Here is a 13,687-nt window from a genome sequence, read left to right as displayed (position 1 = left end):
GTGAGTAGGCCAGGGAAGCAGATGTTAACTAAAGAAAGCAAGGTGAGAGTGGACCATGGTAGGAATACAAAGTTAGAAGGCCAAGCTTAAAGTTAGTCATTTCTGCTATTATACAGCATGCATTCCTAAAAATTTACTGCACTCAGTATAAAGCACATGTGGCTCCTTGGGGAAGTATGGCCCAGCACTCACAACCTTCATCAGTGACACACAGAAAAAGATAAGAACCTAATGAAAATGTTAGTGTGGTCTCACGTGGGTTAAATGGTTAAAATGCATAAAAGCTAGAGTAAATATGGCATTTTACCTTGAAAGGACCTGGCATTTGCCTGTGTGCGTGGGCGTGGGAAGGATTGTAGTTGGTGAATCATTATGAAGTGGTGGCCAGAGGTGCCCTGAACCTGGTTAGAGAGAGCTCTTGATATGGGTGGCTGTGGTTGTTAATGCGCAAGGTGAGGTGGTTGGTGGATTTTGAGGAGTAGGCATTTTGAGTATTTCCACGTGGCTCCCTTCAGCCAGGTACAGTTTTCTGCATTCTTCATGCACTTCTTGCAGACAAAAATCACAAAAAAGCAGCGACAAGATCTTGTTATACTCAGTTGCCACTTAGTATATTGGTGGTGTTCGATAATTTATATTCTCGAAACTACCATTATAAAAAACTGTATTTCATTACATTGAGAATTTTATTTAATCCTAAGAGAAAATAGTTGCTCTGAAATGCCTCCTTGAGAACTGCTACACCCAGAGAGTAAAAACAGTATGCTTCTTACCAGAGTTGTTGTTTTAGCCCTATAGTACGGTTGAGTAGCACCTACCTGCATAACCTAGGACCAGAGGTACTTTGGAGTTCAAATTTTTTTTTTTTTTTTTTAGATTTTGGAATATTTGTGTTTATATAGTGAAGTATCTTGGGAGATGTGACCAAATCTAAACATGAAATTCACCTAGGTTTCCTACATGACTATCTTGAAAATAATTTCATACAGTGTTTTTAATGCACCTGCATTTTGACTGAGACCTGTAGTGTGAGATCAGGAATGAATTTTCTACTTGTGGCATCTTCTCAGTGCTCAGAAAGCTTTGGATCTGGAGCATTTCAGATTTTGGGATTGGGGACACTGAACCAGAATTCCTTAAGTGCATTGCCCCAGGATGTACACTGAATGATTTTTGAGAATGAACATGGATGAGTGTTTTTAGTGTTGAGTTACTTTAGTGTAAACAAGAAAAACACACAAGGTACCTGCCAGATTTACTGCTTCATAGATAATACTGTTTTGGATAACTGGACTCAACGGCGGTAGTACTCTGTTTCTTCTTGGAGCCTACCTGAAGCGGACTTCACGGGTGGCTTCAGGTGGTCTCAGGAAGAGGGATCCTACAGGGGATTGAGCAGTAGATTATCAGAAAAACTAACCATCCTGGTATCCTTTATGAAAACTCATTCTACCCAGAATAACACAAACATCCTAGAGACTGGTTAGCATTAGCCTACAGAGGGGGAGGAAGAGGAGACCGTGGCATTGATAATAATGTAAATTACAATGTTGAGTAAAAAAGTAGTGTTTTCTGTGGCTTTGCTAAGAACCATAAAGTACTTTGCAGTTGGTAGAAGATTGGAAAATGCTACTTTGAGAAACGTAGTAGCAATGAGCTGTTTTTGAGGAACTTGTACATACTTTGTTGTGCCAAGCGGTGGTCTTGGTGCCCTGAAGATGTTAACTTACTCACCTGTGCATGTGTTGATGGTTTTTGAGGCATCCACCTGGTGTAGACTTGGCTTTCAACCTTGTCTAAATGGTAGGGTTACACAGGAAAGCTGGTAGAAGCTGGGATGCGCAGGTTCTGGGGTACCCAGAAAGTGGTTTTTAAAGCTTCTTGGGGTTTTCCAATATGTAGCCACTGGTCCAGAGCCACTTAAAAATCAGTTCTTTTCTCCTGCATCAGTGAACCGTTCAGGCAGTGTTGAGAGAGAATCTACTCCTCCTCCTGAGATAGGACTCACCTAAGCTCCTCTGTGTAAAGCAGGCAGCAAGACTAGGAATGGGTATTCACAATCCTGATTACAAGTGCTAGAACTTGAAAGTATGTTCAGAGTGTTTGAGGATCACAAAAGAGAAAAAGCATGAGCTAAAAGGAAAAAACCTCAGCTGTGAGGTCAGGTTCATTGTTAAACCAAATACGTTAGTTTTCCTTTTCTTGAACATAGCTTCCCTATGGGGATGAAAGAGCAAGAGGCACTAATAAATCACTATCAGTTTAGCTTGTTGCCTTGATGGTAGCCTTTGTGTGGTTGAGTTCGGGAATTTGCTTTTTGTCTGTGGATAGCACAATAATTTTGTTGTGAAGCAGAACAGGCTCTTAAGTACCCCCACAAAATATCATTGAACTGTTTCTTTCTAGGAATACATCATCACAGTTTTACCAGGAGGCTTGGGACTGCTATAGTAAAACATTTGGAAATGTACCATTTCAGTGGCGCTTGAAGTCATTGGTTGTAATGGGTTTAATCTTTTAAATGCTTGCATGGCTCCTGTGTTGTGATAGGTCATTGTAGGATCACATGCATTTTAAAATGGAGAGTTACACAAAATTTTTTAACTGAAGGTGGCCACTAAAGCTTCTACTGTAAGGTGATTAAGTAGATAGAGTTACCAGAGAATATACTTGTTTTGGATGGTAACATTATTCGACAGTTCTTGGTTTATATTAGAATGTATTGCCTTACTCTGAGAAAACTTGATTATCCAGTGCCTTAGGTTTATTTTCACTTAAACCTTTGTAGTCTGTACTTAACCATGAATTACTTCCTGGTGTAGAAAACAGGCATAGCTATTTGTGGTATTTTTGTCTTGCGCCTTTGGCATCTTACTGGTGTGAACGGAGCTGTGCCATCTGTAGTCAAGTGAGATTATTTAGGAAAAAAAAAGGGGGGTGGTGAAATGATTCATTGGAAAATTTCAGCACAGATTCTTAACGAATGGTAAGATAACCCTTGAACATTGTATTTGGTGTCACGCTGGTGGGTAGTGGCAGGCAAGGAAAAAAGAAAGTACAACTTGTTTCTTAAGATTTTGCTCTTTTGAAAATCGGAGCAGTGCTATGCTAGAAAGGAAGACGGATTTTATGCAGTGTCAATGAACAGAGCTCTGCAATGAATGGATACTTTTCCTCTCTTTCAACACAGTTGGAGCCAATGAGGTTAGTTTCTAGCATGCAAAACCCAAAAGGCAATGTCCTCATGTTCAGAGTGATGTTTAATTTCCTACTGGGTGTATGTGATCAACCGCTTTGTGCTGACATGCTCTGAAACAGGAGGCTGAGTTCCTGGAATCCTAGTAGGTCTGGGGAACCTAGATAAGGCGTTGACGAAGACAGGAGTTTAACATGTGTTCACTCACTGATACATGTTCTTACCTAAATGTGTTGATTTCAGGGGACTCTCTCAGAGTTCTGTTTGAGATTTGCCTAAAATCAGGTCTTTTTTTCCTTTGTTTTGTTTTTCAGAAAGAAGACACAGTTCATCCAATAAGCCTTCCTTGGCTATTCCTCCCACTTCAGTATTTTCTTTCTTCCCTTCTCTGTCCAAAAATAAAGGAGGCAGTGCAAGTGGAAGCAACCGTTCTTCTTCCAGTGGAGGTGTTCTTAGTGCATCCTCATCAAGTTCCAAGTTGTTGAAATCACCCAAAGAGAAACTGCAGCTCAGGGGGAACACCAGGCCAATGCATCCCATTCAGCAAAGTAGAGTCCCCCATGGTAGAATGTGAGTATGGCCCAGACGGCTTGAAAGCTTACCTGCTGGAACTGGAACTGGGTCCACTAACAGCATCTGGCAGTGTCTATGGGTGATGGGAAAGAGGGCCTGTCTGGCGAAGAATTCAGATGTGTGTTGTTGATTCTTGCTGTATCCCTGTCATATCTTTGGAGACTTTTCCAAGCAGTAATAGCAGTAATAATAAGGCACAGGCCTTATTATTTAATCACCCTTCGTGGTGTGCCAGTTACTGTCACTAAGCTCTCTGTGTGTCTGTGTGTGTGGTGTTGCTTAAGGATCACAGCACCCCCTGTGGAATAGGTACTGCTGCGGTCCCCTTTTCCAAATGGGGAGAAAAAGCTTGATGGTGTGGAGAAGCTCTGTCTGAAGAGACTTAACCAGATTTAGTGCTGGACTCAAATCCCACTGCTGTCATTTCCTAGCTGCTGGCCTTTGAGCAGTGTCCTGTTGCTCTGGGAGTCTAAGGAAAGCAGCGAGGTGCAGGGTTGTTGGGAGTGCTTGAGTTAATGGATGTCAAGCACCTGATGTAGTGTCTGGCCCGTAGCAGACAGAGAATAATGGATGCTGGCTCTCCTGCTGCTGCTGTTGGGAGCATAGTGAGAAAAGGTGAGGCGATTGCCAGACATTGCTGTCAGGTTTTCTGGAACCAGCAAAGCAAACAGGGAAGCACTGCTTCCTCCCCCAGCCTTGGGTTCGTGTCAAGGCAGTGTTGAGGGAAGATGGAAAAGTTCACAGTCCACAGGCAAGGCTTTGGCAAATTTCCACAGTAGGTCTGTATGTTGGCAGGCTCCCTGAGGTCACGTGAGGGAGCAGCCGTGCTCTCTCATGGAAACACAACTTGCCGCGTCATGGATCGCTCAGTGTGGTGGCAGTTGGCCGTTCCCCGGACTTGCCTCCCTTTGGAGGCTATGCCACATTTTGAGTCCCAAAGTCTGATAACCTGGTTAATCTCAGGACAGGGTCCGACACCTGCTACTGCTCAGGGACCTTGGCAGCTGGGAGGCCAGGACGACTTGCGTTGTCTCTACTGCAGTCAGGCTATTCCAGGTACAGCTGTTTGGAGCTGTTTGTCCTGGTTGCTAAGCCCCCAGCCCCTGCTCCTAGCAAAGAAGTGTAGTACACCAAGCTTGGCTTTCGTTCCTGGAGCTGTCCATAAGCCAAAGAAAATGCCCATGCAACGCCTGACTCACTTGCCAGTTAACAGCTGTTGGAGCACTCACTCCAGTGCACCAAGTTTATAAAACCTCATCCATCTAAATCTTTTTTTGTAGCTAGAGGTTCGGAAGAGGGGACCCAAGCCAGCTATTGTTAGCTTCCTAGCATCAGCATCAGTTTTATCAAGCAAAATGTTAGTACCAGTGAGATTGCAGGATAAACCTAGTTCTGTGTTGGTGGCACAGGTATTCAGCACTCACCAACCATGTAGGTACCAGGTACCTATTTGCTAAGCTCTTCTCATAGAAACTTTTTTTTTTTCAGGGACTAGGGAATTACCATTCAGTGACACATCCTGTTCAGTCTGTCATCCTACTAAATAAACATTGGTCTCTCATTGACTGAAACAGAAAGCCTCTTGGAGATAAGGTGTAGGACCTGTTGAAGTTCTGATGAGCCTTTGTGACATAACTTGGAAGTTTTTGCTCACTCAGCAGTTTTCTTCATTTTGATGAATTCCTTCTTAAAGATGACAGTTCTCAAAGGACACTGTGTCTAGGGTCTTTAGATAGTCTTTGATACCTTTTAGAACTTCTGCTTAGCTTCTTGGAGAAATTGTGTTGGTGTCAGTTCCAAATCTCCTGTAGGCCCATGTGTAAAATTTTTTCTGAAATGATAAAAGGTGGGTAAATTTGGTCCCCTGGAGCATGGATGTCACAGAAAGGCTTAGAAATCAGTTAAGTGTGAGCCTTGCTGGTTTTTCTGGATAGTGCTAACACAGTTGGTCAAGTGTTGTCCGGTAGGTGGATCCTGTGCAATGCTCAGGCAGACCCAGGCTCTGGTCGCTGTTGCCCTGAGCCTCAGGCACTCAGGTGCTGGTGTTCTCGCTTCCTCTACCGACAGCATGACACCCTCTGTGAAAGTGGAAAAGATTCATCCGAAGATGGATGGCACACTACTGAAACCTGCAGTGGGGCCAGCCTGTCCTGCTACTGTGAGTTCCTCAGTCAAGCCTGGCCTTAACTGCCCCTCAATACCAAAGCCAACCTTGCCTTCACCTGGACAGATTCTCAATGGCAAAGGGCTTCTTGCATCGCCTGCTCTGGAAAAGAAATCTGAAGATACTTCCAATAACCGGAAATTTTTAAATAAGAGATTATCGGGTAATGCCACATTTGTCTTAATAGTGTTCTCGATATTGTGCATTCCGGGGGAGCAAATGAACTATTGCTGTGTGGAATTTAAAAGTCTTCTTTTTAAGACTAGTTCACTTTAGGGGTGGGTGTTTGACTCTGCAGTTAAGATGCCTGTTGGGATGTTCACATTCTGTATCAGAATACCTGGGTTCGAGTCCCAGCTCTGCCTCCAATTGTACCTCACTGCTAACCTACTCCCTGGGAAGTAATGGGTGACAGCTCAAGCAGTTGTTTCCATGCCTCGCATATGAGAGACCCAGATTATTGAGTGCCTAGCTTCTGCCTTTGGAGGCCTGGTCCAGTGCCAGCTGTTGGAGGAATTTATAGAATGAAACAATGGGTGGGAGACACCTCTCCCTGCTTTTCAAATAAGTAAATAAAAATTTGAAAAGAAAAACTTGATTATCTTGAGCTTTAGGAAGAAATTCCTTAGATAGCATGATTATCTGTCCCCATTATTCTTGGTTTTAAAGAGCCCTGTGACTTTAAAAAAAAAAAAAAAAAAGGCCCATTTGAGAGTACATAGTGTAAAAGCAGCTTCCTAGTGATGTGGTCCTGAGTGTAGCAGTACAGCAGTGCTGCCTTAAGGACGGTACCTGTGCTGTCATCGGAAGGCAGGGCTCACCCACTGTGCTAGTAGTGCTGCTGCTTCGTGGCGGGGCTCACATGCTAGATCGCTTGTATTTATTGACATTGTGGTGATTTTAGTCAGGCAGTAATTTGTCTGTCTTGAGATTTCATCTATTTACTTAGATGTAATGTCTGTGTGCTTTTGGCAGAAAGAGAGTTTGATCCTGACATCCATTGTGGGGTCATTGATCTCGACACCAAGAAGCCCTGTACCCGGTCTTTAACGTGCAAGGTAGGTGGCCTCTTACAGGCAGAGCACTGCTGACTCTGCTGACATGTTTCCCATAGCCTGTGTTTCCCATAGAGGTATCTGACACTCTGAGGGTCGCTCATGTCCATGCGGGAATCAGTTAGTTCTAATGAAAAAACCTCACATTGACAAAAAAGTGAAGTGTGTTATTGGAATCCTGAGAGAGCACCAGACACAGAGCGCTCTTTCCTGATCATTGTGTTATTTCCAAAGGCTTTTAATACTTCTGCATAACAATTTGATTATGAGAGGCCAGTAGGACTTTCTTGCACCAAGGTAAAATAGATCCAAAATTTGTCTTCGTATGTATGTGACTATTCTTAAAATACATGGTTTGTGGTTCTTAAATTGTAAAAGAACCAGTTCTTAAAAATCTACGCCTTTGAGTTGTTTTTTGAGAAAATACTAGTCAGACTATATTCGTACCTGTAAGCTAAGGAAACGAAATGACTCTCCATTCTGAACTGAAGTCATTGTTGATTTCCTTTAAAATGTCAATATGCTAATGAGAAGGTGGTGTGTTGACTGTAAAAAGGGTTGTTGTGGGCTGGCTTCAGGGCTTCAGTGCACCTCTGCAAAGGTGAGCACTCCCCTCTAAAGAATATCTCCAAACTTCCTGTAGTGGGGCTCAAGAAGTATTAGAATCACTAGTTTGATATGTGTAATTGGAAAGGGAGGGGATAAAAGTTATTAAATTAAAAAGTTATAAAAGATTATATATCCAGGCCTTGTTCCACCCCACCCCCTGCAACCACTGGGGGAACGTTAGACTCTTCAGAGGTAGGATATTTTTGTTTTTGAGTATTTGTTAGTTTAATTTGATTTTAGTGTGTAGATTTTGTCTTCCTAACCTTTGAGGGAAAGGAGTTAGACCGGAATGCAATTAAATAGGTAATTTCAATCAAAAAAAGTTCCTTCTTCCCAGGGGAAAAAAAAATGTACATAGATGTAGATACTCTGACCTTGGTTGCATGATGTCTAATATTGTTGGTCAGCCCTACCCCAAGCTCAGCCTTGGATCTCAGTTAAAAATTCCCATCTCATGTCAAGCTGGATTTGTTTTTTTATAGCGTACTAATTGAACGCTTACATTAAGTATGTTTTTGTTGTTTTGACCTGTGTAGAAGGCTGTGGCAGTTTCAGTGGGCCCCACTGGGGTTTGTGGTGACATGCCCTAGCCCTGCACCGTACCGTGATTCCCAGCTTGCTGTCATCTACTCTCTGCCCTCTGCCTGCCCACCTGGCTCTCAGGACTGTACTAGCTCTGCTTTCTTTACTCAGATGCCCTTTTTAAATCATCTTTGAATTCTTTAAATCTTAAAGAATCACTTTTTTAAAATCTGTGATTTTGAAATAGCTTTATTTTCTGATTTTTGGGAAAGTGCTAGGTAAAATAAAATCTTCCTGTACACAGGCTGGAGCCAGGGTGTCCCTCCTTCCTTCATTCCTTTCCTACTTAATTGCTTTCTTAAAATGTATGTTAGGATGGGGAGAAGAGTTATCATGGTATCTGCCATCTTAACAAGGTTCCAGATGAACAGTACAGTCTTGTTGACTTTAGACATGATCTTGTACAGCAGATCTCTGGAACTTTTTACTTGGCCGAATCTGCATGTTCATAACACCATTCCACTCACTGAATCTGGGAATTTGACTATTTCGTACCCCGCATTGGAGGGGTCTTCAGCAAGGTCATGGAAAATGCGTTTTATCCAGATATGCACAAATTTCGGGAAATTTTTTTTACCAAAATAACTCATATTAACTTGTTATAACATGTCTGAACAGGATCTAGTTTGAGGCACTAAGGGAAGATAAGACATCAGTTTGAAAATCTGCTATCAGAGTAACATGAATTCTACTAAAATTGAAGGACCAACATCCAATTTATGGTGAAAGGTGGGTGGAAGGAAGGTGAAATTCTTAATGCTTTGGAAAAATTTATGAAGACAGCACCCAAAAGAAATGAGTTTATAAGTGGGTAGTTTATTTTCAGAAGGGATGCGATGATGATGATGATGATGGAGCCCTCAGTGGCACATCACTGACATGGATTTTTGAGGGGGAAAAGATCTCGTTTGTGCCTGCGTTGGAAAGGACTGATGGTTATAACACTGCAGAACAGTAGCCAACACCATGGACATCTCAGTGGCTGCAGCTTACACAGTTCTTGGTGAGAAGTTAAAGTTGAGCAGCTTTCTGTTCAATAGACGCCAGAGCCGTTGCACCCAGAGCAGCTTCAGACAAGAGCAGAGCTTTCAGGGGGAATTTTCAACAAATGGCATCAAGATCCTGAAGCCTTTTGTCAAGGAATTAGAACTGCAGATGGAGCACGGCTTTGCTGGTGCGATCCTAAAGACAGAACACAGTCGAAGCACTGGCTACCAAAGGTGGAAGCAGTGCCGTCGAAGCAAGCAGACTGGTCAGGAGCAAAGGTCATGGCAGCAGGTTTTTGGGCTACTCAGGCACTGTGCTTTTGGATTTTGTGAAGGGCCAGAGAATGATAACCTCTGCTTATTAGAGGAGTCTTCGGAAATTTAAGCAGGAAAGACCCCAGAGGGTCCTTCTCCAGCAAGGTGCTACCGCTGCTCACCCTTCTCCTCACAGAAGGGCAGTGCAGTGAGAGGCTCGATGCCAAATCACTTGGCATCCACCTCCGAATCCTGATTTGGGTCCTTCTGACTTTTCTGTTTGCACATCTTCAAAAGGCATCCATTTTTCTTGTGTCGGGTAAAAGAAGACTACATTGATACGGTTAAATTCCCAGGTCTCTCAGTTCTATAGAGTGGACTGAATGGCTGGGATCAATGTTTACAAAAGTCTTTTAAATTTGATGATGTTTAAGTTGAGAAATAAAATTTATATTTTTTACTCTTACTGCATTTCCACAAGCTTTTTGAAGTCCCCTCGTGTAAGTGGAATCTTGCAGTGTTTGTCCTCTGTGGCTGCCTTAGTTCTTACGTAACAGCACTGTGTCCTCAAGACTCATCTGTATTGCTGTAATGGAATTTCTAAGTTCCTTTTTTTTTTTTAACTAAAGATATATTTATTTATTTGAAAGGCAGAGTTACAGAGAGGGTGAGACAGAGTAAGAGAGAGCAAGAGGTCTTTCATGTTCTGGTTCATTCTCCAAATAGCCTCAACAGCTGGGGCTGTGCCAGGCAGAAGCTAAAAACCTGGAACTTCATTAGGGTTTCCCACATGAGTGCCAGAGACCCAAGTGTGTGGTCTGTCTATTCTTGGCACATGAGCAGAGGGGCAAGATTGGAAGTGGAACGTCTAGGACATGAAGCATTGCTCACATAGGATACTGGTCCTGCAGGTACCAGTTAAGCTGGGCCACAATGTCAGACCGGTTTCCTTCTTTTTTAAGTCTGAGTAATACTCTATTGTGTGAATACCCACATTTATTTTTATCCATTTATCATTAGTCAGTGAGATTTCCAAAAGCTTTTCAACCCAAAATGTACGAAGAGCCTGAGCAGTATTCTTGGCTAAGTGAACTGATTTTTTCTTTCCCATCTTCCTTTTCAAACGGTGCTTCTCCTCATGTTTTGTTTTGTTTTTGTTTTGTTTTAAGAGTATTATTGCTGTGTGTACTGTGGAACTAAGCCTGTTGTTGAATTAATCTGTACTTTCAACCCTGGCTTGTCATGGGTGCAGCATTGAATTTGCAGAAAATGCAGTGCGCGTTCAGGCCCGCCCTTTCACAGGAGGCCTTTACTTACTTACTCCGTCCTATCTGCCAGTTCTTCTCCTGTTCTTTGCTGTCACTTTGGCCTGACTGTTAAGCTCCATGTGTAGGACTAAATGTGCCTGAGTGCCCCTACCCTGCATGTCTGCCAGGTCTCCTGGGTGTTTTTGTTCGTTTTGTTTTTAAAGATTTATTTATTTGAGAGGCAGAGTTAGAGACAGGGAGTAGGAAAGACAGAGACACACCTTCCATCCAGTGGTTCACTCCCCAAATGGCCACAACCGCCGAAGCTGGGCAAATCCGAAGCCAGGAGCCAGGAGCTTTCCTCAGATCTCCTACGTGGGTGCAGAGGCCCAAGCACTTGAGCTGCTTTCTGCTTTCCCAGGCCATCAGTAGAAAGCTGGATCAGAAGAGGAACAGTAGGGACGTGAACCAGTGCCCATATGGGATATAGGTGCCTCAGGTGGAGGCTTAACCGACTACACCACAGTGCCAGCCCCTCGGTCTCTTCTTGAGTGCTGTCTGTACTCACTGTGTGGGTATTTGCTGCTCTTCACTCCCCTCGCTCATAGTCTGTGATCTGCTTACCACCCTCACTGGCCCCTCTTCACTTCCTCATCTGACAGCCTTTCTAGTGTCTTCTGTGCCGTTCCTGCAGGGCGATTTGTCACTCTGGTAGCCTTTGTCCATTCAGTCATGGTAGGGCTTTTTGTCGCCTGGGCCTGGGCACAGGCTCCCAGAGGATAGAGAACTTCACAAATCAAGACATGTTTTCTGTCTGTATAAGTGTGCAGTCTAACCAAGGAGATGGAGGTTAACTTATTCATAGGTTAAGTAGATTACTAGGTTACCACTCCTGAGTTACAGAAAGCAGAGAGGCCTGTGTCGTGAAAGCCTGTACTCAGGATGTTTGGCCAGGGCAGTGTTCCTTGCTGTGGAAACACCAAGATGAGCTACATATTCTCAGAGTTAGAATAGGCCGAATAAGTGCCTCTGAATTTGAATAGCCATGAGCTAGGGCCTTAGAAGGTGTGGGGCAGGGACCGGCACCATGGCACGGTGGGTAAAGCCGCCAGCTGCAGTGCCAACATCCCCTGTGGGCGCCCGTTTGAGTCCTGGCTGCTCCACTTCAGATCCAGCTCTCTGCTGTGGCATGGAAAAGCAGTAGAAGATGGCCCAAGTCCTTGGGCCCCTGCCCTCACGTGGGAGACCCAGAAGAAGGTCCTGGCTCCTGGCTTCAGATCGGCGCAGCTCCGGCCATCTGGGGAGTAAACCAGTGGGTGGAAGACCTCTGTCTCTTTGCCTCTGCCTCGACCTCTCTGTAACTCTGCCTTTCAAATAGATTAATGAATCATTAAAAAAGAAGAGGAAGAAGAAGGTATGGGGCTCTATGGATTAAGTCACACACAATCTGTAACCTGTGAGCTGTGGGCAGCCCCACAGAGTTGCAGAGTTTTGATGGTGGAGCATCATCAGGTTTCCGTTTGGAATGTTTGTCAGAGTTCACTAGAAATTGTTTGCTTTTCAGACAAAGCTGGGAAAATATTGTCTTTGCCTACTTCATTCACTAGGTTTTCCTGTATTCAACAGCAGGGGACATTCAGAGGTGAGAGGTTTATACATCTGTCTGGAGAGACAGGCAGGTGGACCAGGGATATCATATATTCTTTCCGCATGGATTAAAGGGCCACTTTGCTTTTTTTTAATGATAACCTCACCTTTTTCTGAGAGGCAGAGAAAGATCGATCTCACCCTTTGCTTCATTTGCTAAATGCCCACAGTAGCTGATACTAGAGCCTGCTGAAACTGGGAACTGAGCACTCAATCAGAGTCTTCCAAATGAGTGACCAGAATGTGGTTACTTGAGCCATCCCTGCTGCCTCCCAGTGTCCATTAGCAGGAAGCTAGCTGAAGTCAGGAGCCAGAGCTGGATATGGAACGCCAGTGTTGCAGTGCAGGACATGAGCATCCTAGCTGGTATCTTAACCACTAGACTGGCTGCCCACCCTTTTTCCCCTTGTTCTTACACACTTTGTGTTTGAAGCATCTGAGTGGCAAATATTCTTGGAGGTGCTACTACACCACTGAACTAAACAAATGTTCTTATGCTCACTTAGTTGTGTGGTTTTTTGTTTTGTTTTTTTTTGTTTGTTTTGTTTTTTTGGTGGATATATTACATATTAAAGACATATTAGTAGAAACATGAGAAGAAGCTGAACATGATTGTGCCAGCTTAGGTTGGTTGGTTGGTTGGTTGTTTTAAGATTTATTTATTTTATTTGAAAGAGTTACAGAGAAAGAGAGAGGTCTTCCATCTGCTGGTTCACTTCCCAAATGGCTGCAATGGTTGGAGCTGAGCCGATCCAAAGCCAGGAGCTTCCTTCGGGTCTCCCACGAGGGTGTAGGAGTCCAAGGACTTGAGCCATCTTCTGCTGCTTTGCCAGGCGCGTTAGCAGAGAGCTGAATTGGAAGTGGATCAGCCAGGACTCGAACTGCCGTATATGGGATGCAGACGCTGCAGGCCAGAGCTTTAACCTGCTGCAGCATAGCACCAGCCCCAGTAGCTTAGATTTTGAGAGGATGTAGGCTGCAGCAGTATGTTTACTAAGGATGTAGGTTCTGTTATCAAATTGTAGCATACAAGATATGTAAACTTGTAGATCAGTGTACTTGCATAATATGTTGGAGCGTGAGTTACACTGTATCAATACAGTGTATTGATATGTTCTTTCAGCATGGATTAATACAGTGTAACACTAAAGGGAGAAGGAAGTGTGTAGATGAATTCACTTCTGTTAGTGGGTATGTGATTGGAGCCACTGTGGCATAAACTCACCCACTCCAGAAATCAGTGTGTGTTTGCCATCAGCGGCATAGAATGATAAGATTAACTTGTCATGCAGGATCACTTCCCAGTGGTTGGTCTTGTCTGCCAACAAGATGTGTCCATCTCTGAGCAGCTCCAGTTTGTACATTTCCCTTTA

The 13,687-nt window shown here is 43.7% G+C and overlaps 1 protein-coding gene across 8 annotated transcripts in view; it reads left to right on the top strand.

The window, feature by feature from the left end:
- Positions 1-13,687, top strand: part of ATXN7 (ataxin 7) — a 160,832-nt gene that overhangs the window by 130,479 nt on the left and 16,666 nt on the right. For all 8 annotated transcript variants that reach the window (XM_070049967.1, XM_070049965.1, XM_051852241.2 and 5 more), the window contains 3 exons: positions 3,511-3,766; positions 5,837-6,096; positions 6,909-6,991. In XM_070049967.1, coding sequence (XP_069906068.1) covers positions 3,511-3,766; positions 5,837-6,096; positions 6,909-6,991 — 599 coding nt within the window. The remainder of the gene's footprint in view (positions 1-3,510; positions 3,767-5,836; positions 6,097-6,908; positions 6,992-13,687) is intronic.

Source organism: Oryctolagus cuniculus, chromosome 10 (assembly GCF_964237555.1).
Source record: "Oryctolagus cuniculus chromosome 10, mOryCun1.1, whole genome shotgun sequence".
NCBI lineage: Eukaryota > Metazoa > Chordata > Mammalia > Lagomorpha > Leporidae > Oryctolagus > Oryctolagus cuniculus.
This window is presented reverse-complemented; position numbering and strand designations above follow the sequence as displayed.